Source organism: Rhinoderma darwinii, chromosome 2 (assembly GCF_050947455.1).
Source record: "Rhinoderma darwinii isolate aRhiDar2 chromosome 2, aRhiDar2.hap1, whole genome shotgun sequence".
In the NCBI taxonomy this organism is placed as follows: Eukaryota; Metazoa; Chordata; class Amphibia; order Anura; family Rhinodermatidae; genus Rhinoderma; species Rhinoderma darwinii.
The window spans coordinates 351083060-351108611 of record NC_134688.1 but is presented as its reverse complement, the minus strand read 5'-3'; the positions used below and the strand labels follow the sequence as shown (position 1 = coordinate 351108611).

The 25552-nt window shown below is 43.1% G+C and overlaps 1 protein-coding gene across 1 annotated transcript in view; it reads left to right on the top strand.

Annotated features, from left to right (window-relative positions):
• GUCA1B (guanylate cyclase activator 1B) overlaps window positions 1-25552 on the top strand; it is a 54318-nt gene that overhangs the window by 8666 nt on the left and 20100 nt on the right. The window contains exon 2 of the mRNA XM_075850695.1: window positions 14626-14775. Coding sequence (XP_075706810.1) covers window positions 14626-14775 — 150 coding nt within the window. The remainder of the gene's footprint in view (window positions 1-14625; window positions 14776-25552) is intronic.

Genomic DNA, 25552 nt, shown 5'->3' with positions numbered 1-25552 from the left:
CCCATTGACTTCAATGGGTGTGTGATGCGCGAAAAACCGCCAAGTATAGGACATGTCGTGAGTTTTACGCAGCGGACATACGCTGCGTGAAAGTCTGAACAGCCCCATTGACTAATATAGGTCCGTGAGACGCGCATGATTTTCACGCGCGTATCACGGACTTAATAAACGTTCGTGTGAATAAGGCCTTAGGATGCCATGTTGTGGAAAAGAAGCCTCATGTAGCATCATTCTTATAGGATATTACTGGATGAGTGCTTATTTTACACATAGCATACCTCCCAACTGTCCCGGATCCGGAGGGACAGTCCCGATTTCTCACTGCTGTGCCGCCGTCCCAGGCGGTCTGCAAAATTTCCCGCTGGGCGCTGCATCAAAACAGCTGATCGCTGCTGACTGCAGCAGCGATCAGAAGAAGGCAGGAGTCTTGCAGCGGTGTTCTCACTGGGATCGATGCCAGCCCAGGAGTGGACCAGTCCAGTCACCTGACCTGTCATCTGACCTCACCGGTCAGGTTACTGGACTGGTCCACTCCTGGGCCGGCATCGACACCAGTGAGAACGCCGCTGCAAGACTCCTGTCTTCTTCTGACGGTGAGTGACGTCAAAGCAGAGCGGAGAGTGGCAGCAGTAGGGCCTGCTACCTCTACCGCTCCCCTCTCTGGCGGCAATGTGGCACAAAGTATAAGGGGGTTGTGTTGCGCTACCTACAGGGGGGCTGTGTGTGTATCTATCTACTGGGGGATTGTGTGTGGAGCTATCTACAGGGGGGGCTGTGTCTGGAGCTATCTACAGGAGGGCTGTGTCAGGAACTATCTACAGGGGGCTGTGTGTGGAGCTATCTACAAGGGACTGTGTGTGGAGCTGTCTACAGGGGGGGCTATGTCTGGAGCTATCTACAGGGGGCTGTGTGTGGTGCTATGTACAGGGGGCTTGTATCTGGCGCTATGTACAGGGGGGCTGTGTGTGGCGCTATCTACAGGGGGGCTGTGTCTGGCGCTATGTACAGGGGGGCTGTGTGTGGCGCTATCTACAGGGAGGCTGTGTGTGGAGCTATCTACAGGGGGCTGTATCTGGTGCTATGTTCAAGGGAGCTGTGTGTGGAGCAATCTACAGGGGGGCTGTGTGTGTATCTATGTACAGGGGGGCTGTATCTGGTGCTATGTACAGGGGCCTGTGTCTGGCGCTATGTACAGGGGGGCTGTATCTGGCTCTATGTACAGGGGGGCTGTGTGTGGTGCTATCTACAGGGGGGCTGTGTCTGGAGCTATGTACAGGAGGGCTGTGTGTGGCGCTATCTACAGGGAGGCTGTGTGTGGCGCTATCTACAGGGGGCTGTATCTGGCGCTATGTACAGGGGGGCTGTATCTGGCGCTATGTACAGGGGGGCTGTGTGTGGCGCTATCTACAGGGGGCTGTGTGTGGAGCTATCTACAGGGGGGCTGTATCTGGAGCTATCTACAGGGGGGCTCTGGTGGATGATTTTTCCATTGACCGGTAGCAGAGTTACACAACTGGAAAAAAACTGTGCTACCTGTCAATTGAAAAGTCATACACCACAGGGTCTCCCTCTTGACTTTCATTGTTCCCAGCCTTTTGGTTTGTCCTGCAGCTGCTGCCGTGATGAGCAAATGTTATACCCAAGTTAGGAAAAGTAACTTAAAGACGAATTAACTGGATCCATAACATCTGTAATATCCAGACAGTCTAGAGATCTGCAGTGAGAATTTGCAGAAGGATCTGGCCGTGATTTGATGTGTTAATGCGGAATATTGGGCGTGGTTAGGGGCGTGGCTTAAAATCTCCCTCTTTTCCGAATTCAAAAGTCGGGAGGTATGCACATACGTTTATATACATACATATAGGAGATGCAAAATTGTCCCAATTAATTGGACTTTGCCAACATTCTACAAAAATAATATCAAATTTATTTCCAAGAGGTTGTTTCAGGGTTAATGACAGTATTACTGTTATACTCCTGGTGGTTAATACCTAGTATTTCTGGTGCTCTAAGGCGATAAAGGGATTAGTATTAATATACACTATACATTTGTGGTTAACACTTAATCCCTCTAACGTCGCCAATCTGTCTTTTTAGGCTGGGTTCACATTGTGCGTTTTTGTTGTGTTTTTAACATGTGCTTTTTTGAGGTAGATAAACTTCTATGTCTCTCAATGGGAGTTCATCGAACAAAACCAAAAAATTTATACTAAAAGCCCGACAAAAACGTGCAGTGTATACCCAGCCTGACGCTGCTGTAGCATATACCTCATGCTGCAGCGATGTTAATAGACATGATTCCTTTTAATAGCAGATCGCGCTGCATAGTGCTCTAGTTTGTGCTAACACTGTGTCGGTCCGATCCTTCTGAAGTGACAAGGTGCTAAAACAATCAGCTGCCTGTCACAAAATACACTAAACACAGCGCTGTGTTCTACAATGGAACCTGAATGCAGGTAGCTTCCTTAAGACATTCAGTCCATTGCCATTGAAAGCCGTGATAGCTCGATGACGTCACAGGCTTGCAAGAGTCTGATGGGGGAGAGGAGCATGCTGGGACGACATGATCTGTGTCCTCCCAGCAATGCTTTGTATGCAGATTACTACTAAGGGTAAGGCCGCACAGAGTGGCCTTGATCCGGCCTCAAAGCGGTCAACAACTGCGCCGGCTACATGTTCGGCACACCTGTCAAATAACATATTATTACGGGTAAAACAACCCTTTACTTGCAAAATCAGATGGCCATAAAGGATGTATTAATTAATGATCACATGATTTTACAGGTAAAAGGCCGTTTTACTCGCAATAACGCACATCTATTAACAGGCTATTTGACAGCCACGCCAAACGTGGTGCCAGCGTGGTTGTTGGCCGCATCGCGGCCGGTTCAGGGCTGCTCCTTGTGGCCTTAACCTAAGGCCTTATTCACACGAACGTTGGATCTATGTAATTCAATAGGGCTATATGATAGGACATGCATTGTTGAAACTCACTGCAGGTCCTATATTGCTGCGTTTTTGCGCACCACACAAAGTCAATGGGTGTGTGGAAACAACGGACCACACACGGCGCACATCCATGTGCTGTCCGTGATTGACACAGCAGTTTCGACTGTGCTATTGATTCCATCAACACAACGGAACCCTGTCACAACGGTGACAAACGGAAACCTTTAGCAACGTTTCCATCACCATTGAGATCAATGGTGATGCAAACGGAAGCTAAGGTTTCCATTTGCCTTTCTGTTGATGGGTTCACCCGACGGAAACCTCAGAAGGAACCCCTCAACGGAAGGGAAACGCTCATGTGAACAGGCCCTAATACACATCATGCTATCCCAGCTTTCTCCAGATACGGGGGGAAAAAGTAAAAATAAATAAATAAACAAAAATAATAAATAAATAAATAAACAATAATAATAAAAAAAAGTCAGTCTTGTGACAGGGGTGCACATGGACACGTATAATATTGCATCCATATCACAGAATCTATGTTATATCAAATCCACACAAATTATGTTATATTGCGCCCATTTACAGATCCCTCATACCACATTGTTTTTTAGTGTTAGCGATGATCTTGGTGGGGAAAATTATACATATTTGGCATCGGGAGAGAAGGTGATTATTTTGTCACATAAATTTGTCCAGTTAAATTACAAAAGGAAACAAAATATGGAATTTTGCATTTTTTCCCTATTTTTCCCATTTTCCCCTATGTCAAATATAAAAAATGAAAAGATACTGGTTCTGTCTTGGTACCACATTCAGGCCGGGTTCCCAAGGGGTGGATACGCTGCGTAAAAACCAGGCAGCGTATCCGACCTGGAAACCACAGTACATTCCATCCGAAAACCGCATCACATAAAACCGCACCGTAAACCCTTTTTTGGACGGAATTACCACTGTGAAAAGCAGCCGTAAAAACCGCTCATGCTTACGTAGATGTTGTTCATCGGTCCGGCCTCCCTGGATGACGCCGCAGCCCATGTGACCACTGCATCCTGTGATTGGCTGCAGCGGTCGCATGGGATGCAACGTCATTACAGGAGGCCGGACTGCAGGAAGGAGGAGGGCGTTCTGGGTAAATATGATTTTTTTTATTTTCCGTATTTGCGATTTTTGCGGCGTAATCGCTGTGAATACGCCGCAGTAGTCGCAACACTTGGCTTTGTATTGCGGGTTTTGTATCCCCATTGAATTCAAAGGAAAATCAACAAAAACGCAGCATAAATTTACATGCTGCGGAATTAAATTCTGCATCGCAGGTCAATTTATTAACATTTGCGCTGCTTTTTTCCCCACAGCGTGGGCATGAGATTTCCTAAATCTCATTCACTTTACTGCTACTGTAAATGCTGGGGAATTTCCGCACAGAATTCCGTTGCGGAAATTCCACAGCATTTACGCTATGTGGGAACCCGGCCTAAAGACTCATGCACTGCACATGGATGCCTTCCGCGTGTGGTCCGTTGTTTTAACAGACCTAATGAATAGAATGGCCGAAAATGATCTGCTAAAAACAGACAGGAATATGACCTGTTCTACTTTTGGCCACACGGTTAAAGAAAACGGAAGTGTGCATGGCCTCATAGAAATGAATGGGTCAGTGTGCTATCCGCCATAAAAACGGATAACATACTGAAGCATTTCACTGAAGTGTGTTTGAGGCCTAAAGACCCATCTGTGCCCCAAAAAATAAAAATACAACTTTTGCCAAAGTGTAAAAAGTTGCTCAGGACAGCACTGCTCTATTATTATGGCCAGCACAGGCTTCAGCTGCCGCCTAATAGGGGATACTAGCGTATCTCTCCGATCTTAGCTGGGTTCAGGAGGAAAACAGTGGGCGATCGGGAATGGGTCAATAAGAAAAAATATTTTACTGTTTAAACATAGTAAATAATAAAAAAAAAATAGTTTTCTGGTAGTGTAATGGCAGGAAGGAGGTGAAGGGAAAGTGAGCCCTAATCTACCCACCGCCCTGTCCCTGCCTACTTGCAACGACCCGCCCTAGGCGACGAGGTACAACTGGGCGGCGGTCCCTACGCTGTCTAAGTGCACGGGAAAACAAACAGGGAACACGCAAGGGAAGGGGCAGTAGCCACGGAACGCCACGAGGAAACGGAGCGGCGAACGAACAGTCAGGACCAGGACGAAGTGAGTACACCCGAGCGGGCACGGAGACAGAAGCAAGCCAGGGGCAAAGCAAAGCAGGTCAAGCAGAACTGCAGCAAGGCAGAAGCACGGCAGAAGCAGGCTGGAGCAAGCAGCAGTGGGGCCAGGAATCCAAAAGAATTACAAGCACTGAGGGGGAGAACAGGGCAGGTAATAAAGGACAGGGGGCGGAGCTAACTCCGACAGACCAGGCCGCGATAGGCTCTCCCACTCCTGAGCCTGCCACCCTGGTTGGTGGGAGATGGTGTCAGTCGAACAGGTCTGACCTCAGGTGTGGATTGATTAATCCCAGGAGTATACCTAGATGAAGTACCTGGCAGATCCCTAACAGTACTCCCCCTTTTATGAGGGGCCACCGGACCCTTACTAAGGGGACCCGGTTTAGTGGGGAAGAGAAGGTGGAACCTCCTGATCAATACCCCAGCGTGAACATCACGGGCAGGTACCCAAGTCCTCTCCTCCGGCCCGTATCCTCTCCAATGGACCAGGTACTGGAGGGAGCCCTGGACCATCCTACTGTCCATAATCTTGGCCACCTCGAATTCCACCCCCTCAGGGGTGAGAACGGGAACAGGAGGTATCCTCGAGGGGGACCAGGACGGGGAGCAGCGTTTAAGGAGGGAGGCATGGAAGACGTCATGTATGCGAAAGGATGGGGGGAGCTCCAGACGGAAGGAAACAGGGTTGAGGACTTCAATGATCTTATAAGGTCCAATAAATCGGGGAGCAAACTTCCTGGACGGGACCTTAAGGCGCAAGTTCCTGGACGACAACCAGACCAAATCCCCGACGACAAACCGGGGGTTAGCAGAACGTCTACTATCCGCCTGAATCTTTTGTGCGCTCTGGGACGCCTCTAGGTTCTTCTGAACCTGGGCCCAGACAGTGCACAGTTCCCGATGAACATCCTCTACCTCAGGATTATTGGAACAACCAGGGGAGACGGAGGAGAACCTTGGGTTAAACCCGAAATTACAGAAAAACGGGGAGACCCCTGACGAGTTACTGACCCGGTTATTCAGGGAAAATTCAGCAAGGGGAAGGAATGAGACCCAATCGAATTGACAGTCAGAGATGAAACACCTTAAATATTGTTCCAGGGATTGGTTGGTCCTTTCCGTTTGGCCATTAGTTTCGGGATGGAAGGCGGAGGAGAAGGACAGATCAATCTCCAACTTTTTACAAAAAGCTCTCCAAAATAAGGAAACAAATTGTACCCCTCTGTCAGAAACGATATTGACTGGGGCCCCATGGAGACGCAGGATGTGTTTCACAAACAAAGAAGCTAACGTCTTGGCGTTAGGTAGCTTCTTAAGGGGCACAAAGTGGCACATCTTGCTGAAGCGGTCGACTACCACCCACACCACCGACTTGCCCTGAGATGGAGGCAAATCGGTGATAAAATCCATGGAGATATGGGTCCAAGGTCTCTGGGGAATGGGCAAGGAACGTAGTAGGCCCGCAGGTCGGGACCTAGGGGTTTTGGACCTAGCGCAAACCTCACAAGCGGCGACGTAAGCCCTAACGTCTTTAGGCAACCCAGGCCACCAATAGTTTCTGGTAATGAGGTGTTTGGTGCCCAAGATGCCAGGATGACCAGATAGAGCGGAGTCATGGTTTTCCCTGAGTACCCTCAGCCGGTATTGCAGGGGAACAAACAGTTTGTCCCCAGGGACGTTCCCGGGAGCTGCACCCTGATCAGCCGCGATATCAGAAGCTAAATCAGAATCCGTGGCAGAGACGATTATACCAGGGGGTAAAATACAAGCAGGATCCTTCTCGGAAGGAGGATTGGCCATGAAACTACGTGACAGAGCATCAGCCTTAATATTCTTGGACCCAGCCCTATAGGTAACCAAGAAATTAAATCTGGTAAAGAATAGTGCCCACCGAGCTTGTCTAGGATTAAGCCTCCGGGCCGATTCTAGGAAAACCAGATTCTTGTGATCCGTAAGGACCGTTACCTGGTGTCTGGCCCCCTCCAGGAAGTGCCGCCACTCCTCAAAAGCCCATTTAATGGCTAGAAGTTCGCGGTTGCCAATATCATAGTTACTCTCCGTGGGCGAAAACTTCCTAGAGAAGTAAGCACATGGGCGGAGATGGGTGAGGGAGCTGGTACCCTGGGACAAGACGGCCCCCACTCCCACCTCGGAAGCGTCAACCTCCACAATAAATGGCTCCTCTTGGTTGGGCTGAATCAGCACGGGGGCCGAGATAAAGCACTTCTTGAGAGTCTCAAAGGCCTGGACGGCCTCAGGGGGCCAATGGAGGACATCAGCACCCTTGCGGGTAAGGTCCGTAAGAGGCTTAGCGACGACCGAGAAGTTGGCAATAAATCTCCTGTAATAGTTGGCGAACCCTAAAAAACACTGTAACGCCTTAAGGGAGGCAGGTTGGACCCATTCCGCCACAGCCTGAACCTTGGCAGGGTCCATGCGGAATTCATGAGGAGTGAGGATTTGCCCTAAAAATGGTATCTCCTGTACCCCAAAGACACATTTTTCAGTCTTAGCAAACAGATTATTCTCCCGAAGGACCTGGAGCACCTTCCTGACATGCTCCACGTGGGAGGACCAGTCCTTGGAAAACACCAGTATGTCATCAAGGTACACAACAAGAAAATTACCCAGGTACTCTCTCAGGATTTCATTAATAAAATTCTGGAAGACAGCAGGGGCATTACACAACCCAAAGGGCATGACCAGGTATTCGAAATGACCCTCGGGTGTGTTGAACGCAGTTTTCCACTCATCCCCCTCTTTGATGCGGATAAGGTTATATGCCCCCCGTAGATCGAACTTAGAAAACCATTGGGCGCCCTGAACCTGATTAAAAAGATCCGGAATCAAAGGAAGTGGGTACTGGTTCCTTACGGTGACCTTATTCAGGTTACGATAATCAATGCACGGCCTAAGACCACCATCCTTCTTCCCCACGAAGAAGAAGCCAGCACCTACAGGAGAAGTCGAGGGGCGAATGAAACCATTGGCCATGCATTCTTGGATATACACCCTCATAGCTTCACGTTCAGGACATGAAAGATTAAATATCCTACCCTTAGGAAGCTTGGCACCAGGCACCAAATCGATAGCGCAATCGTAATCTCTATGGGGGGGCAACACCTCGGAGGCCTCCTTAGAAAACACATCGGCGAAGTCCTGAACAAACTCAGGAAGCGTGTTTACCTCCTCCCGGGGAGAAATAGAGTTAACAGAAAGACATGACATAAGACATTCATTACCCCATTTGGTGAGATCCCCAGTATTCCAATCAAACGTGGGATTATGCAACTGCAACCAGGGAAGACCTAATACCAGATCAGACGATAATCCCTGCATCACCAGTACAGAGCACTGCTCCAAATGCATGGAGCCAACCAGGAGTTCAAAAACAGGAGTATGCTGAGTAAAATAACCATTAGCAAGTGGAGTTGAGTCGATTCCTACTACAGGGATAGGATAAGGTAAATCAATACAAGGCATCTTTAGAGACATAGCAAATTCCACAGACATGATATTAGCAGATGAGCCAGAATCCACGAAAGCACTGCCCGTGGCAGACCGGCCAGCAAACGAGACCTGAAAGGGAAGCAAAATTTTATTGCGTTTCACATTAACGGGAAATACCTGTGCGCCCAAGTGACCTCCCCGATGATCACTTAGGCGCGGAAGTTTTCCGGCTTCTTATTCTTGCGCCTGGGACAGGTGTTCAGTAGATGCTTGTCGTCCCCACAGTAGAAGCAGAGACCATTCATTCTGCGAAACTCCCTACGTTGTCGAGGGGACATGGAGGCCCCGAGTTGCATAGGTACCTCCGAGTCCTCCGTAGAGGGGCGAGGAGACGGGACCTCGGGGGGGATCGCAGAAAAGTCAGAGGGGAGCACACTGAAGCGTTCTAGCTGACGTTCCCTGAGACGTCGGTCAAGTCGTACTGCTAGGGCCATAACCTGGTCAAGGGAGTCAGACGAGGGGTAGCTAACCAGCAGATCCTTCAGGGCGTCAGATAATCCTAACCTAAACTGGCACCTTAGGGCCGGATCGTTCCACTGAGAAGCTACGCACCACTTCCTAAAATCAGAACAGTATTCCTCAACCGGTCTCCTACCCTGACGTAAGGTCACCAGCTGACTCTCGGCTAAAGCAGTCCTGTCAGTCTCGTCGTAAATGAGTCCGAGGGCAGAGAAAAAACGATCAACAGAGGAAAGTTCAGGGGCGTCAGGAGCCAAGGAGAAGGCCCACTCTTGGGGCCCTTCCTGGAGTCGGGATATGATGATACCCACCCGCTGGTTCTCGGAACCTGAGTGGGGCTTTAGGCGGAAATACAGTCTGCAACTCTCCCGGAAGGAGAGAAACGTCTTACGGTCCCCTGAGAACCGGTCAGGTAACTTGAGGTCGGGTTCTAGAGGTGAGGTGAGGGGTACTACTAAAGCAGCGTCACCCTGATTGACCCTTTGGGCCAGGGCCTGGACCTGTAGGGAGAGGCCCTGCATCTGCTGGGTCAGGGTCTCAAGGGGGTCCATGATAGCGTCAGCGTAGGAGAAATGGTAGACTAGGTAAGGGCTTGTAATTATGTAATGGCAGGATTTGCTCTCATGAAGTCTTCACTCTATGATAGACTTAGATACTGATACACCTATTTCCAGTTGAGTGTTCTTTATTTAGGTAAATGTCGTGAAGGGGTTTTTCTTCACCATGGAAAGGAATCTGTGATCATCCACCACTGTTGTTGTAATGGCAGGAAGGAGGTGAAGGGAAAGTGAGCCCTAATCTACCCACCGCCCTGTCCCTGCCTACTTGCAACGACCCGCCCTAGGCGACGAGGTACAACTGGGCGGCGGTCCCTACGCTGTCTAAGTGCTCGGGAAAACAAACAGGGAACACGCAAGGGAAGGGGCAGTAGCCACGGAACGCCACGAGGAAACGGAGCGGCGAACGAACAGTCAGGACCAGGACGAAGTGAGTACACCCGAGCGGGCACGGAGACAGAAGCAAGCCAGGGGCAAAGCAAAGCAGGTCAAGCAGAACTGCAGCAAGGCAGAAGCACGGCAGAAGCAGGCTGGAGCAAGCAGCAGTGGGGCCAGGAATCCAAAAGAATTACAAGCACTGAGGGGGAGAACAGGGCAGGTAATAAAGGACAGGGGGCGGAGCTAACTCCGACAGACCAGGCCGCGATAGGCTCTCCCACTCCTGAGCCTGCCACCCTGGTTGGTGGGAGATGGTGTCAGTCGAACAGGTCTGACCTCAGGTGTGGATTGATTAATCCCAGGAGTATACCTAGATGAAGTACCTGGCAGATCCCTAACAGGTAGTTATAGTTTTGCCGCAATTGGAACAACCCATAGAATAAAGATAACATATTCATTATATCGTAACACGCATGGCGTAAAAAAGAAAAAAAAATTGGGGATTTGCTTTTTTCTCCTATTCTAAGTTAATTAATAAATTATATGTACTCCAAAATGGCCAAAAAACAAGCCCTCATGCAGTTATGTCTATTAAAAAATAAAAGTTAGGACTCTCGGAATGCGGTGAAATAAAGCTTGAATTTTTTCCATAAAACATGCTTTTATTGTGCAATAGTACTAAAACAGAAAAAACGATGCAAATTTGGTATTGCCGTAATCGTAACAACTAAAATTAACATGTTACTTATACCTCACGGTAAACAGCGTAAGAAAATGAAGGAATAAAAAATGTGGTGGCATTGCTTTTTTTCATCCCCCTTCCAATTGTTTTTTATAAAAAATAATCAACAATTTGCATTCACCATAAATCTAGCAAATTATATGGTCCCTATAAAAGCTTCAACTAGTCCCGCGAAAAAAACAAGACATCACAGAGCTATGTTACCAGGAAAATAATAAAGTTATTGCTCATAAAAACCAAAAGAAAACGTTTGGTCCTGAAGCCCCAGAATCAGGGTTAAAATGCACATCGTGTTAATTTATTATTAACCCCTATTTACCCCATTTTTCATCGTCTCCTTCCAAGAGCCATAACTTCCGTCGACATAGCCATATGAGGGCTTGTTTTTTGTGGGACAAGTTGTAGTTTGTAATAACACAATTTCATCTATCTTATAATTTACTGAGAAACTTTTAAAAAATATTTTAAGAGAAAGAATTAAAAAAACCTTTAATTTTTTTTTTTTTTTAAACCTTTAAAAGGGGAAAAATTTAAAAAAAAACAACAACGATTCGGCCATAGGTTTTGTGGCTTCCGTTATGCAGTAAAAATGCCATGCTATATTTATTCTGCGGGTCGATACGATCATGGCAATACCAAATTTATACAGTTACATATATATATATATATATATATATATATATATATATATATATATAGTTTTTTATCTGTTGGTACTTTTACAAAGTAAAAAAAAAAAAAAATAGTTTTGTGTCGCCATATTCTGAGGCCCATCATTTTTTTATTTATATGTCGATAGAGTGGTGTAAGGGCTTGTTTTTTGCGGGGCAAGCTGTAGTTTCTTTTGGTACCATTTTACGGTACATGCGACTTTTTGATCACTTTTTATTTTATTTTTATATTTTTTATTACCTTTTTTTTGGGGAAGCGAGGTGACTCAGAAACAACATTGGTTGTATTGGGAGAAAAAAAAATTCCTACAGTGTTCCCCCATCAGGTTAAATAACGTATATTTTCATATTTCTGAGTTTTACGGACACAATTATACCAATTATGTTTACTTTTTTATTGCTTACATATTTGTTTGTGAAATATGGAAAAAAAAATAGAAATTTTGATTTTAGTTGTTTTTTTCAATATATATATTTGTAAAAGTTTATCAAACATTTTCTTAACTTTTTTTCTTTTTAATTCTCCAAGGGGACTTTACCATGCAATACACTGCAATACTTTTGTATTGTTGTATTTCAGTGTATTGCCTTCTGTGCTCCCTTATAGGACCCTGATGGCCTCTGGCTACCATGGAAGCTCCTTAAAAAAGGCCCCATGGCTGCCATGGCAACTAATCGACACTAGACGATTTTGTCGCAAGGGGGATAAGGGGACAGAGGGAGCCCCCTCCTTCTCTGTAACTGCTCAGATGCCGCAGTCGCTATTGGAGGAGTTAAGCAGCGGGGTCGGAGTTATCTCCGATTCTAGTCATTGCAGGCATGTGTCAGCTGTTTAAAACAGCTAGCTCTTGTCGCATATGACGTGGCCTCATCTACGGAGCCAACACCATCTTGGGGTAGCTCACAAGTCGCTGAGGGGGTCAGACCTGATTATTAACCCTTTAATGACCACCCATACGCCTTTTCAGGGCGCTCATTAAGTGTAGAAATGCCACAGCGCTGCATTTTCACGACGTGTCATAAACCCAGCACGGGTAGCCCATGCTGGCTAGAGCAAGTGTCAGGCTGCCTGCTCTAACGGAAGTTACCTTCAATCCCGCCGTTTAACCCCTTTAGATGCCGTGGTCAATATTGACCGCAGCATCTAGGTGATTTTAGAGCCTCCTCCCTCTCACACACCCTTGGCATCCCCTATGTTTTCTATGGCAGCTAAAGGCCTAACAAAGCCCCCCCAAGGTCTTCCTTCAGAGTATGCCAAAGGCAGCGCCTAATAGAATACCTGTCAGTTTTAGGCCTTATTCAGAGGAGCATGTCCGTTTTGTGTCCGCAAAAAAAAGGAGCGTATTTCATGCATCTCCGTTCTGTGTGGTATCAATGTGCTTTCCATGTGGCATCAGTTTTCTTGTTTTTTTTTATCATTTCTTTAGCAACTTGTACATGAAAAACAGATGTGGTCCATGTGCTGTTTGTGTTTTTCATGCACCCATTGACTTCAATGGGCGAAGTGGTCTGCAAAAATGGAGCAAAATAGTACATGCAGTGAGTTTCACGACACACACTGTGCGAAAAACCACGGACATGTGAATTGCCCCATTGAATTGCATAGGTCTGTGTGCTGTCCATTTTTTAACGGACAACACACGGACGTATAATACGCACGTCTGAATTAGGTCGTACACTTGGAGGCATTATACACTGCATTTCAGAAGTATTGCAGTGGATTATATAAGCGATCAAATGATCACATATAAAGTCCCATAGTGGGACATAGTGAAGAGCCAGGTACGATCCAGTACTTGACCATCTGTAGTGATGGTTGGGCAACCGGGTGGCCGCAGGTTGGTATTAACAGCATGGGAAAGGCCAGAAACAGCGGCTCTTCCCATCCTGGTAATGCTGCCTGCTGCTGCTATGTTCTATATGGCTGGTTATGAAAAATGGGGGGGGGGGGGATTGATTGGAAAGAACGATGTGGGGTCCCCCCCAATTTTCATAACCAGCCAGATACAACACAGCAGCAACAGGCAGCATTACCAGGGTGGGAAGGGCCACTGTTTTTGGCCTTCCCCAGCCTGATACTACCAGCCTGCGGCCGCCCCGGTGCCTGACCGTCAGTACAGATGGTCGGGTACTGGTTCGTACCCAGCTCTTCCCAGTACCCCTGGTGGCGGTGGGTACTGGGTAATAATGGGGGTTAGTGTTAGCCTCTGCATCTGCTAACATTAAGCCTTGCCTTAGTAATGGAGGTTGTCAATCCGCCAGCGGCAATTACTAAGGCGGTAATAATAAAGTTTAAAAAAATACAAGGACATAGAAAAAATATTTTATTAAAATAAAAAAACACAACCCCCATAAACCATTTTATTGAGAATAAAAAAACGATGTCATTGAAGTCGTCCTCGAATCCGAAGTAGTCCAACAACCGAACTTGTAAAAAAACACAAACACAAAAATAATTAGTAACATAAAGAAGCAAAACAATTATTATTCTTACCTTTCCTGGGTCCAGGGCTGGAGCCGCAATGTCAGCGAGCTGGGCCGTATATCTAATCCAATCATGTGTGATACTGTCTGCTGAGCCACTGTACCTAATCCTATCATGTGTGATACTGTCTGCTGAACTACTGTATCTAATCCCATCATGTGTGATACTGTCTGCTGAGCCCTATCTCTAATCCTATCATGTGTGATACTGTCTGCTGGGCCACTGTATCTAATTCTATCCATAGTTGATAGGGTCGTAGTGCTATAGATATGCTGTCTCCTATACACACACACACATTTTTTTTGGGTGGACACATATGTATTGGGGCTATTTCCCCTGATGTTTTAAATCCTTAGTGACGCCCCTGGCTGATAGTGCTGCATTGTTGGGCCACTTAGGAGACCCAGCGATGCAGCTGAAAGCTGCGGACCATCGGCCATGTGAAGTTTGCAGGGGGGGGCCCAATAAGAACTTTTGCATTGGGGCCCATGAGCCTTTAGCTACGCCCCTGATTGTGTATACTTTTGCAACACTTCAATAACCCCTATTCGACTCTTCACTTGACAGTAGTGGACATGTCTACTAATGAAACATATAAAATATATATCAGTGTTGTATGTTAATCATCTGATATTTTTATCACTTATAGGATAACACCATAGATTTCCTGGAATATGTGGCTGCTCTTAATCTAGTTTTACGGGGAAAACTTGAGCACAAGCTGAAATGGACTTTCAAGGTGTATGACAGAGACGGAAACGGCTGCATTGACAAGACGGAGCTTCTAGAAATAGTAGAGGTAAAATGTTGCATACATTAAAATAATCTATTACATACTATATATACAGTGTTAAGCAAAAGCTTGGGCAGTGATTGTCAAATGGCATACTCTGATTTGTGAAAAGAAGTGAACACAAGACAGACAACAGCAGGAACAGATATATAATTATTCTGTAAATGCTTATGCAATATATTTTTTTTGTCCAGTTTACCATAAATTAAAAAAATAAAATTTTGCATCTGGAAAAGTTTGGGCATCCTATCTGTCAATACATCGTAACAACTTTAACATTTCCTGCAGCCAGTTAGCAGTCTTTGTACTCTTACTTTAGGATTTTTTCCCACACTTCTTTTTAGTTCAGAAATATTCTTTGATTGCCTTGCATATGTAGATATGCCCACAGATTTTAAGTAATATTCAAGTCTGGGGACTGTGAAGGCAATTCCATGTTTCTTGAAGGTTGATTTTGAAGCCTGTTTTGGATCATTGTCTCATAATATACAAGCTTTTTTCATCTGCACAATATTTCCAGTGCCACTGGCTACCACACAACCTTCATATCATAATAGCACCACTCATGCTTAACAATTGGCTTGGTGTTCTTTCTTGAAATGTTTCTCCTACTGTATTCCAAACATACCTTTTATGATTAATGCCAAAGAGTTAGATATTTGTTTGAATGGACCAAAGCACTTGACTCCAAAATGGCCCAAAGTTTGGCATACTTAAGATGTTGTCTTTTCTAAACAGATGTCAGGTAAGGTTTTCATGACTGTCAATGCAAGTGATTCTGCGTGGTGGACTGGTGCACCACTACTCCTGCGGGTGTCAAACTTTCCTACCAGTGATGTGGAGATTTTGCTTTGCAAACCTAATTAGTCTTCAGTTGGTTCTATCTGAGATTCTTCTTGGTCTTCCCAATCTTGCTTTTTTTTCCCCCAACAGTTTCTATTAACAGTACAAATTGCAAACCTAAACGTCTTCTCCTTCTTTGTCAATTATCTTTATGTTCAGATCCCCAGTCAGCTTTTTAGGGGAGCTCATGGCTGTTAAAAATGACCCTTCGCTTCTTCTGACATGTTTATTTTAGTAAATACTTGTATTTCCTCATGTAATAATAATTCTGGAACATATTTTCTTAGAACTCTGCGTTTTCTCTGTTTTTCCTTCCAGAAATGTATAAATAAGATGACAACTGGGTGTTACCATTCCCCTGGTCAAAGAGGTGTATCCCTACATAGTCTCACTCTGTCAGCACTGACTGGACAGTGTCAGTTTATGTAGGGACACCCCCCAACTGGTGACACCAAGTTGTCAATTTATTCAGAAATCTCTAGGAGGAATAACCGAGGAATAGTACAACGTAGAATTCTAGGAAAAGATTCTGAAGAATTGTTATTTTATGGGAAATGCAAGTTTTTCCTAAAACAAACATGTCAGGAGAAGTGTCAGAAGCTGCAGGGGCTTGAAGTAACACATTTTTTTCTTAAATCTTTGAATTAAATTCTAACAAGTTCATTCAGTTGAGAGACATTACAACAAAATAACACTATTGGATCAACTGGAAAGATGGCCAAATGGTAGTACATGCCAAATTGTATGTTTCATTATTTTAACTATGATACAATTACTATTGTAATGGTGCATTAAAATTGGCAGAAAAATTTTACATTGTGCTTACTTCCCTTCGAATTCGGAAGATGTCCAGCAGTGCCATCAGATCAAAACTGGCAGAAACCAGTGGCAGCCAGGTACACCCATGTACTCAGTGTCGGACTGGGTTACTTTGGGTCCACTAGAGGATTCGATTCCTAGGGTCCATCCTTCAGCAGGCCCCAATGTTTTCCAAATCACTTCCCCTTCTTCTGTGCTGCTAAAATATTTTATAACTAAGTAAGTAAGAAAATTGAGTTTCTCCGAAAATTGGAATATTGGGTAAAAGTTGAAGATTGTAGACTCATGGTGTCACACTCTAATCCGCTAACAACACAAAACACCTGCAAAGGTTTCCTAAGCCTTTAAAAGGACTGGTCTGCTGCTCAGTAGTCCAAAGTCGTGTTTTCAGATGAGAGTAAATTTTGCATTCCATTGGGAAATCAATTTCCCAGAGTCTGGAGGAAGAGTGGAGCGGCGTCAATCCAAGTTGCTTGCAGTCCAGTGTGAAGTTTCCACAGTCAGTGATGGTTTGGGGAGCCATGTCATCTGCTGGTGTTGGTCCACTATGTTATGTTAAGTCCAGAGTCAGCGCAGCCGTCTAGCAGGAAATTTTCGAGCACTTCATGCTTCCCTCTGCTGACAAGCTTTATGGAGATGCTGATTTCATTTTCCAGCAGGACTTGGTACCTGCCCACACTGCCAAAAGTACCAATACCTGGTTTTATAACCGCAGTATCATTGTGCTTGATTGGCCAACAAACTCGCCTGACCTAAACCCCATAGAGAATCTATAGGGTATTGTCAAGCGGAAGATGAGAGACACTAGACCCAACAATGAAGATGAGCTGTAGGCCGCTATCAAAGCAACCTGGGCTTCCATAATACCTCAGCAGTGCCACAGGCTGATCGCCTCCATGCCACGCCGCATTGATGCAGTAATTCATGAAAAATAAGCCCCAATCAAGTATTGGGGGCATATACATACTTTTATACATAATTTTCAGTAGGCCTACATTTCGGTATTAAAAAATAATTTTTGAAATTGGGCTTGTTTAATATTCTAAATTTCTGAGATACAAAATTTTGGGTTTTCATTAACTGTTACCATAATCATCAACATTAAAAGAAAAAAATGCTGTAAATAGATCACTCTGTGTGTAATGAATCTATATCATATATGAGTTTCACTTTTTAAATTGAATGACTGAAATAAATTAACTTTGAGGGTATGTTCACACGCAGTATTTTCAGGTGTATTTTGGGGCATTTACGCCTAGAAAAATGCCTGAAAAAACTGAAGCTGAATGCCTACAAACATCTGCCCATTGAAATCAATGGGAAAAACAGAATTTAGTTCATATAGGGCATCTTTTTACGCCGCTGTTTTAAAAAACAGAGCGTAAAAAGACGCTCCGTAAAAAGAAGTGCATGTCACATCTTGAGGCGTTTTTTGGAGCTGATTTTCCATTGAACACTATAAAAAACGCCTAAAAAGAAGCTCCAAATTAAAAGAAGCTTCATTTTCAGCTTTAAAAACGCCTGAAAATCAGAGGCTGTCTTCTCTGAATACAGCTCTGTATTTTCAGATGTTTTTTATTAAGCGTGTGAACTAATTCATTGAGAAGGACTAGTATACAGTTAGGTCCAGAATTTGACCACATTTGATTTGAAATGAAACAACTGAGATGCAATTGAAGTGTAGACTTTCAAGTTTAATTCAAGGAGTTGAACAAAAATATCCTGTGAAACGTTTAGGAATTGCAACCATTTTTCTACACAGCCTCCTCATTTCAAGGGCTCAAAAGTAATTGGACAAATTAACATTACCATAAATAAAATATATTTTTTGTAGAGAATCCTTTGCAGGCAATGACTGCCTGAAGTCTGGAACCCATGGACATCACCAAACGCTGGGTTTCCTCCTTTGTGATGCTTTGCCATGTGTTTACTGCAGCGGTCTTCAGTTGTTGCTTTTTTGTGGGTCTTTCTGCCTTAAGTTTTGTCTTAAGAAATTGAAGTGCATGCTCGTTCGGGTTGAGATCTGGTGATTGACTTGGCCATTGTAGAATATTCCACTTCTTTGCCTTAAAAAACTCCTGGGTTGAGAGAGGACGCGCTTTGTCGGGGCTCCAGGGATTCGGGAGCAAATAGCCCATATCCCCTGATTAAACATTCGCCCCCACACAGTATATAACACTCGCCGGGGCCGCCGACCCGTGAGACTCAGAGCCGGGAGATTGGGATCCGGTGAGCGGACTTTTGCCATCGCGGCCTTGCGCCGCCTTTGAGGCCGCGGCCTAGATTTCAGGCCGACCCAGTTCCGGAACAGAGGAACAGGAGAGGAAGCGTGCCACCAGCCGCATCTGCTCCACAAGAGACACTAAACAGCGCCGCTGACCCGCAGGACCCAGTACCGGTGAGTCAGAAGATAGGGCGACGACATTTGCGGTTGCGGCCTAGCGGCGCCGTTGAAGCCGGGGACTAGATTTGCTGAGTAAGAGGGAGCAAAGAGAGTGGGGGAGGAAAAAAAAAACAAAAAAAAAACAAAAGAAAAAAAACAGGCAGTTGGATAGGAAGTGCCTACCCTCCTGAAACAAAGGACTCAGCTCAATATAAGAGCAAAGTGAATGCTATCCAACAGGAACAAAATACCCCTTGCATAAACATAAAGGCCTAGCAGTATCTGAATGCGCCTGAATATGAACATTCATACATAGATCTATAACCTTAAATAACAAGAAATAGCAAGGCTCCTCCCCCGCTCGACCGACTATCTACATAAACCGAACATCTGGATGCCAGAGTAATACTGCACTCAGGATTTGAATTAAAATACATTCTAATTGCACAAAACAACATTTAGAACCTAATAAACGACAGCTCCGAAGGACTTTACCTAAAAGAAACCCAGGTCATGCGTTGCTGTATGACTCCTGGAATGCCCTAATCTCACAATACCTTCTCCCAGCAAGTTGAATAAGGGGAATACAGATCGCAATGGGGAAACCCATGAAAGGTCCAAATGAAGAACAAGCCAGGACTGGTAAAACACCCAAAAAAGGACAAGAGATGGAAATCACCAGTAAAAAGCTGACCTTCGAGGAAAATCACAGCGCTAGATCGGAAAGGAAAGCTAAAACTAAAGATAATTTCACCATTTCAAGCTGGTCAGACAGTGATGAAGATCAACCAACGACACATGACGCAGCTGACCTCAAAGAATATATAAAAGCACTACCTACAACAGACTGCATAAGGGGACTATTCAAAGAATTCACCCAGACAGTAAAAGAGGAAATATCGGAAATGAGGAACGACGTCAAACAAGCCTTTACCAGGATACAATCACTGGAGGACACTTGTACCCAAGTCATCTCACATGCCGAAAGAATGTCTGAAATACTCATTGACAAACAAAAAGAATCATACCTACAAAGGTTACAAATAGACGACCTTGAAAATAGGTCCAGAAGAAATAATCTAAGAATAAGAGGCGTCCCTGAAACAGTCGCAGACAAAGAAATCACCAATGTACTCACACATATATTCAACGAACTTCTGGGGAAAGAAGGAAATACCGAAGTAGGTCTGGAAAGAGCTCACAGGGTTTTTAGACCCAGATCGGTTGGACCGGACAAACCAAGAGACATTCTTTGTTGCTTACAAAGCTTCAGATTGAAAGAGGAAATATTACACAAAGCAAGATATGCGAGGAAAATAGAATACGAGGAATGCGAAATTGTCATATTCCAAGACCTCTCCAAACTGACTTTGGACCTAAGACGGCAATTACAACCCCTAACCAAAACACTAAGAGAGAGAAACATTCTATACAGGTGGATGTTCCCCTTTGGCCTTGCTATATCTCTCCAAAATAAAACACTGACCATCAAAACACCAGAAGACTTGGAATTTGTTCTCAATAAATTAGACCTCTCTCATCTACAAATACCAGACTGGACTCGCCCAGAAGACGAATTCAATTTCCCACAACTCCCAAAACAGGATAACTGGGAAACAACTACCCCAAAGAAAACAAAGAAGATGAAAAAGACCGACCTGGAAGCTGGGAAAACTCAGAAAAGATGAAGAAGATAGAAAATGACTTCAAATATCCTTTTGCGAAATTTAATTGATATTGTTATATCTGTATGTTTATTATAATTCGTTAGACTTGCTGGAAGAATTTGGTTCTAAGATGTAAATGTTCTCTCTGGCTATGCAAACCTTTTCAGGTTTAGATACCACCCCCCCCCGGGAAATTTGATTTATGCTATAAACCCCGGTTGAGATTGGAATGGTTTCCAATAGATCTCCACCGGCAGCATATTTGCGTTGGATATATACAAATATACCAACAATCATACGTTCACCCTACCTAAAACACATCCAATTGTTTAAGATGTGTTTAATTTTTGTTATTGTTACTTCTGTTCTGTCTCTGCTGAATTTTACTATCATAACAAACTATATGTACTATTTAAATAATGGCTGACCTTAAAATAGCTACGTACAATGTTAAAGGCATCAATGTCCCTAGTAAAAGACTGCAAATACTCCAATTCTTAGAAAAGGAGAAAATAGACATAGCATTTCTACAAGAAACCCACTTCAAAAAAAACTATACCCCATTAACAAAAAATAAAATCTTCACGAAATGGTACAATTCTTCAACACCCCTTAAAAGATCAAAGGGTGTCGCCATCATCATTAATAAAAAAGTTCCATTCACCTGTAAAGATATGTTACTGGATACTGAAGGAAGATTTGTTCTTTTGAAGGGGTATATACAGGGTAAAATATTCACATTAGCAAACCTATACGTGCCTAATAATAACCAAGAGAAGTTCATCAAACAATTGATGCAAAAATTGGAACAATTCAAGGAAGGTGAACTGATTCTAGGAGGCGACTTTAATATTCCACTCCAACCCTCAATAGACACTTCTAATAACAGTTCATCAATTTCATATAAAAAACTTAAATATATAAAAAAACTACTGGTTGAAGCGCACTTGGTAGACGCATGGAGAATTAAAAATCCTTCTAGCCGAGATTATTCATTTTACTCGGCGGTCCACAAAAAATATTCTAGAATAGATTACCTATTTGTACCTCACTCTCTTATCAGCACGATAACACAAGTAAAATATGGTTCTATCACACAGTCGGACCATGCGCCACTCTTGTTACTCCTTTCTTTCACCCAAAAACAAAAAGGCAACTATTTTAATTGGAAATTAAACGACAGCTTGCTCACCAACAAAGAAGACAAAGCATACATACTCTCACGTATAAAAGACTATTTCCTAGACAACTGTCCAGACAACATATGTAACTCGAATATCTGGGAAGCTCATAAAGCCGTAATTAGAGGCTTTCTGATTGAACTAGGCGCTAGGAAAAAAAAAGAAAGAAACAAACAAATCACAAACATTTTAGAAAAAATAAAAGTATTGGAATTAAAACATAAAAAATCATTATGTATAAAATCAGAAAAGGATCTATTCAAACTGCGTGCAGAACTGAAGGAGCTACTGAACTATAATACCGAAAAAAACTTCTATTTCGCGAAGTTCAAAAGGTACATGGCAGCAGATAAATGTGGAAAGAGACTAGCCAATGTAATCAGAAAAGAACATTCAAATACATTTATACCTAAAATAAAAGATAAAAGAAACAAACTACTGCACACAACAGAAGATATATCCAGGGAATTCTGTGGCTTCTACTCAGAACTATACCACTTAAAAAACCAAGACCAAACACTGATCCAAAAAACGGATCTAATAAATAAACTACTCGACAATATAAACCTCCCTCACATCTCAGAGACACAAAGTCAAATACTAACCTCTCCTTTCACAAAACAAGAAATAGAGAACGCCATAAATGATAGCCCTAAAGGTAAAAGCCCAGGTCCGGACGGGTACTCTATGGCATACTATAAAATATTTAGAGACACTTTATCCCCCTTTCTGACACAATATTTTAACACCATAGATCTTAATAACCCATTCTGTAAAGAGTCACTGACTGCTCACATTACCCTAATACCCAAAGAAGGGAAAGATCCCACCCTCTGCGGTAGTTACAGGCCCATCTCTCTGATAAATAATGATATCAAACTTTTTGCAAAAATAATCGCAAATAGAATGAAACAATTTCTACCAAACATAATTAACCTAGAACAAGTGGGCTTTACACCAGGTAGGGAAGCTAAAGATAACACGGTTAGGATTCTGAACGTGATTCAAATAGCCAAGAGTAAAAACGTTCCTATCGCTCTGCTGACTACTGATGCCGAAAAGGCATTTGATAGAGTAGACTGGTGGTTTCTAAAATTGACACTACAAAAATTTGGCCTTCCATCTACATTTATAGACAAAATTATGGCTTTGTACAAAAACCCATCCGCGAAACTCAAAATAAACGGAGAATTCTCACCCCAAATAGAAATAAAGAACGGCACAAGACAAGGATGTCCATTGTCTCCATTGTTATTTATAATGACCATGGAAGTTTTAGCCCAAAAGATTAGGGAAAACAAGGAGATCACTGGACTTATGTGTAATAGGGTAGAACACAAGACTGCCGCATTTGCAGACGATATGTTAATCATCTTATCCAACCCAAGAAAATCGATTAAAGCCCTATTACAAGAGTTCAAAATATTTGGAGAGGCTTCTAACTTCAAAGTTAATACAACAAAATCAGAATTATTAAATGTAAACATAGACCCCAAAAAGTGGAAGGAAATGACTAAGAACTTCCCCTTTAAAAACGACTGTTCTCACATTACATACCTGGGTACAAAGATAAATAATTCCTATAAAGATCTCTTTGACTTAAATTACAAGCCACTGCTGACTAAAATAGAAGCGGATTTGGAGAAATGGAATACATTACCAATCTCGTGGTTCGGAAGAAATAACATTATAAAAATGGTAATATTACCAAAAATACTTTATCTACTACAAGTGTTACCAATTGACATCCCCGTGACATTTTTCAATAAACTGAAAAAGATAATAACAAAATTTATATGGCAAGCTAAAGGATGTAGAATTAAATATTCAACGCTCATAAAACACAAAAATGCAGGTGGAATTGGCCTACCAGACATAGAAAACTACAAAAATGCTGTTCACCTATGCAGATATATGGAGTGGCAAAGCCCTACGAAACGCAAACTCTGGGTCGATCTCGAGCTGAGTTTACTTAAAAATAGAGTTGAAGATATCATATGGTCAACACCTTATAATAGATTCAAATATTCTGATATACTCAATCCTTTAACTAACCAAACTATCAGAACATGGCACAAACTGAACAAAAAACACCATTTTGTACGTAATATAAGTATTCACACACCAATCTATTATCTGATACCGAATAAACTCAAAAAAATTAAGAAGAAATTATCCACGAATGAGAAAGAAGCGTTACTCTCAGCAAGTAAATTTATTTTAAACAAGAAACTGATTACAATGGGTGAAATGGAAATTGCATTTCCTAACATTAAGTTAGATGAGCAGACATTCAATATAATAGCCGACTCAGTTAAGACCTTTTTGCCGGATATTCTACATACAAGTTCAGTTAATGTGATCACTAACTTTTACTCCTCTAAGATGGTTCCCCAAAAGGCAGTCTCAAAAATTTATCAACATCTCATTGCTAAATCGGAAATACCCTCATTCATAACAAAATGGGAAAGAGAATTGGGTAAAAAGTTCACTAAGGAACAGACAGACCGAATATTAAAAAACTCGCAGTCCACTTCCAGTTCTACAAAAATACAAGAGCAAAATTATAAAATAATAGCACGTTGGTACAAAACACCAGAGCTTCTGAATAGAATAGATCCCAACCAAAGCCCAATATGCTGGCGTTGCAAAAAAGAAACAGGGAATCTGTCACACATCTGGTTTAACTGTGATCTAATCAAGCCATTCTGGGAGAAAATAGAATCAATCATAAATACTGTTGAAGATATCAATATCACTTTGACATTAGAATTAGTAATCCTGAATCTGGACATGTCATACCGGATCATAAACCACAACTCCTTAATTCCCCATCTTCTAAACGCAGCGAAACTTATAATTGCCAGACATTGGAAGGAGATAGACACGCCATCCACCTCGGAATGGATTGCCGAGGTCTGTTCGGTACAGTCATTCGAAAAGACTAAATGGGCTATTGAACAAAATCTAGAGAAATATCACAGGACTTGGAATAGATGGATAGATACTCAGAACACAGATGTTTTGAATAACATAATGGGTTAGCTCACATTGCAAACTTCCAAACCAAAACTAAATTGGTAACATTAACCAAATTTGCATAACCTGAAGTACATGTGAACTTTTGTGGAGAGTATATATGTAGCTTTCTGATTTCGAAAATAATACAGCAGAGATAACCGTTAATTGTTATGTTTTCCTTTTCTTGTTATTGGCTTATTATTTTACCCCTGTTCCCCATCCATTCCTTTCTGTACCCCTATCCCTCTCCCTTCCTTAATATGTCTCAAAAAATTTAAATAAATAAAAAATTTACAAAAAAAAAAAAACTCCTGGGTTGCTTTCACTGTATGTTTTGGGTCATTGTCCATCTGTACTGTGAAGCGACGTCCAATCAACCTTGCTGCATTTGGTTGAATTGAGCAGAAAGTATATCCCTGAACACTTCAGAATTCATCCGGCTGCTTCTGTCTTCAGTCACATTATCAATAAACACTAGTGACCCAGTACCTTTAGCAGCCATGCATGCCCATGCCATCACATTGCCCCCACCATGTTCTACAGAGGATGTGGTGTGCTTTGGATCATGTGCTGTTCCAAGCCTTCTCCATACTTTCTTCCTCCCATCATTCTGGTACAGGTTGATCTTAGTTCTATCTGTCCAAAGATTGCTGTTCCAGAACTGGGCTGGCTTCTTCAGATTTGTTTGGTAAAGTCTAATCTGGCATTTCTATTTTTGAGGTGATTAATGGTTTGCACCTTGTGGTGAACCCTCTGTATTTGCTCTCATGAAGTCTTCACTCTATGATAGACTTAGATACTGATACACCTATTTCCAGTTGAGTGTTCTTTATTTAGGTAAATGTCGTGAAGGGGTTTTTCTTCACCAT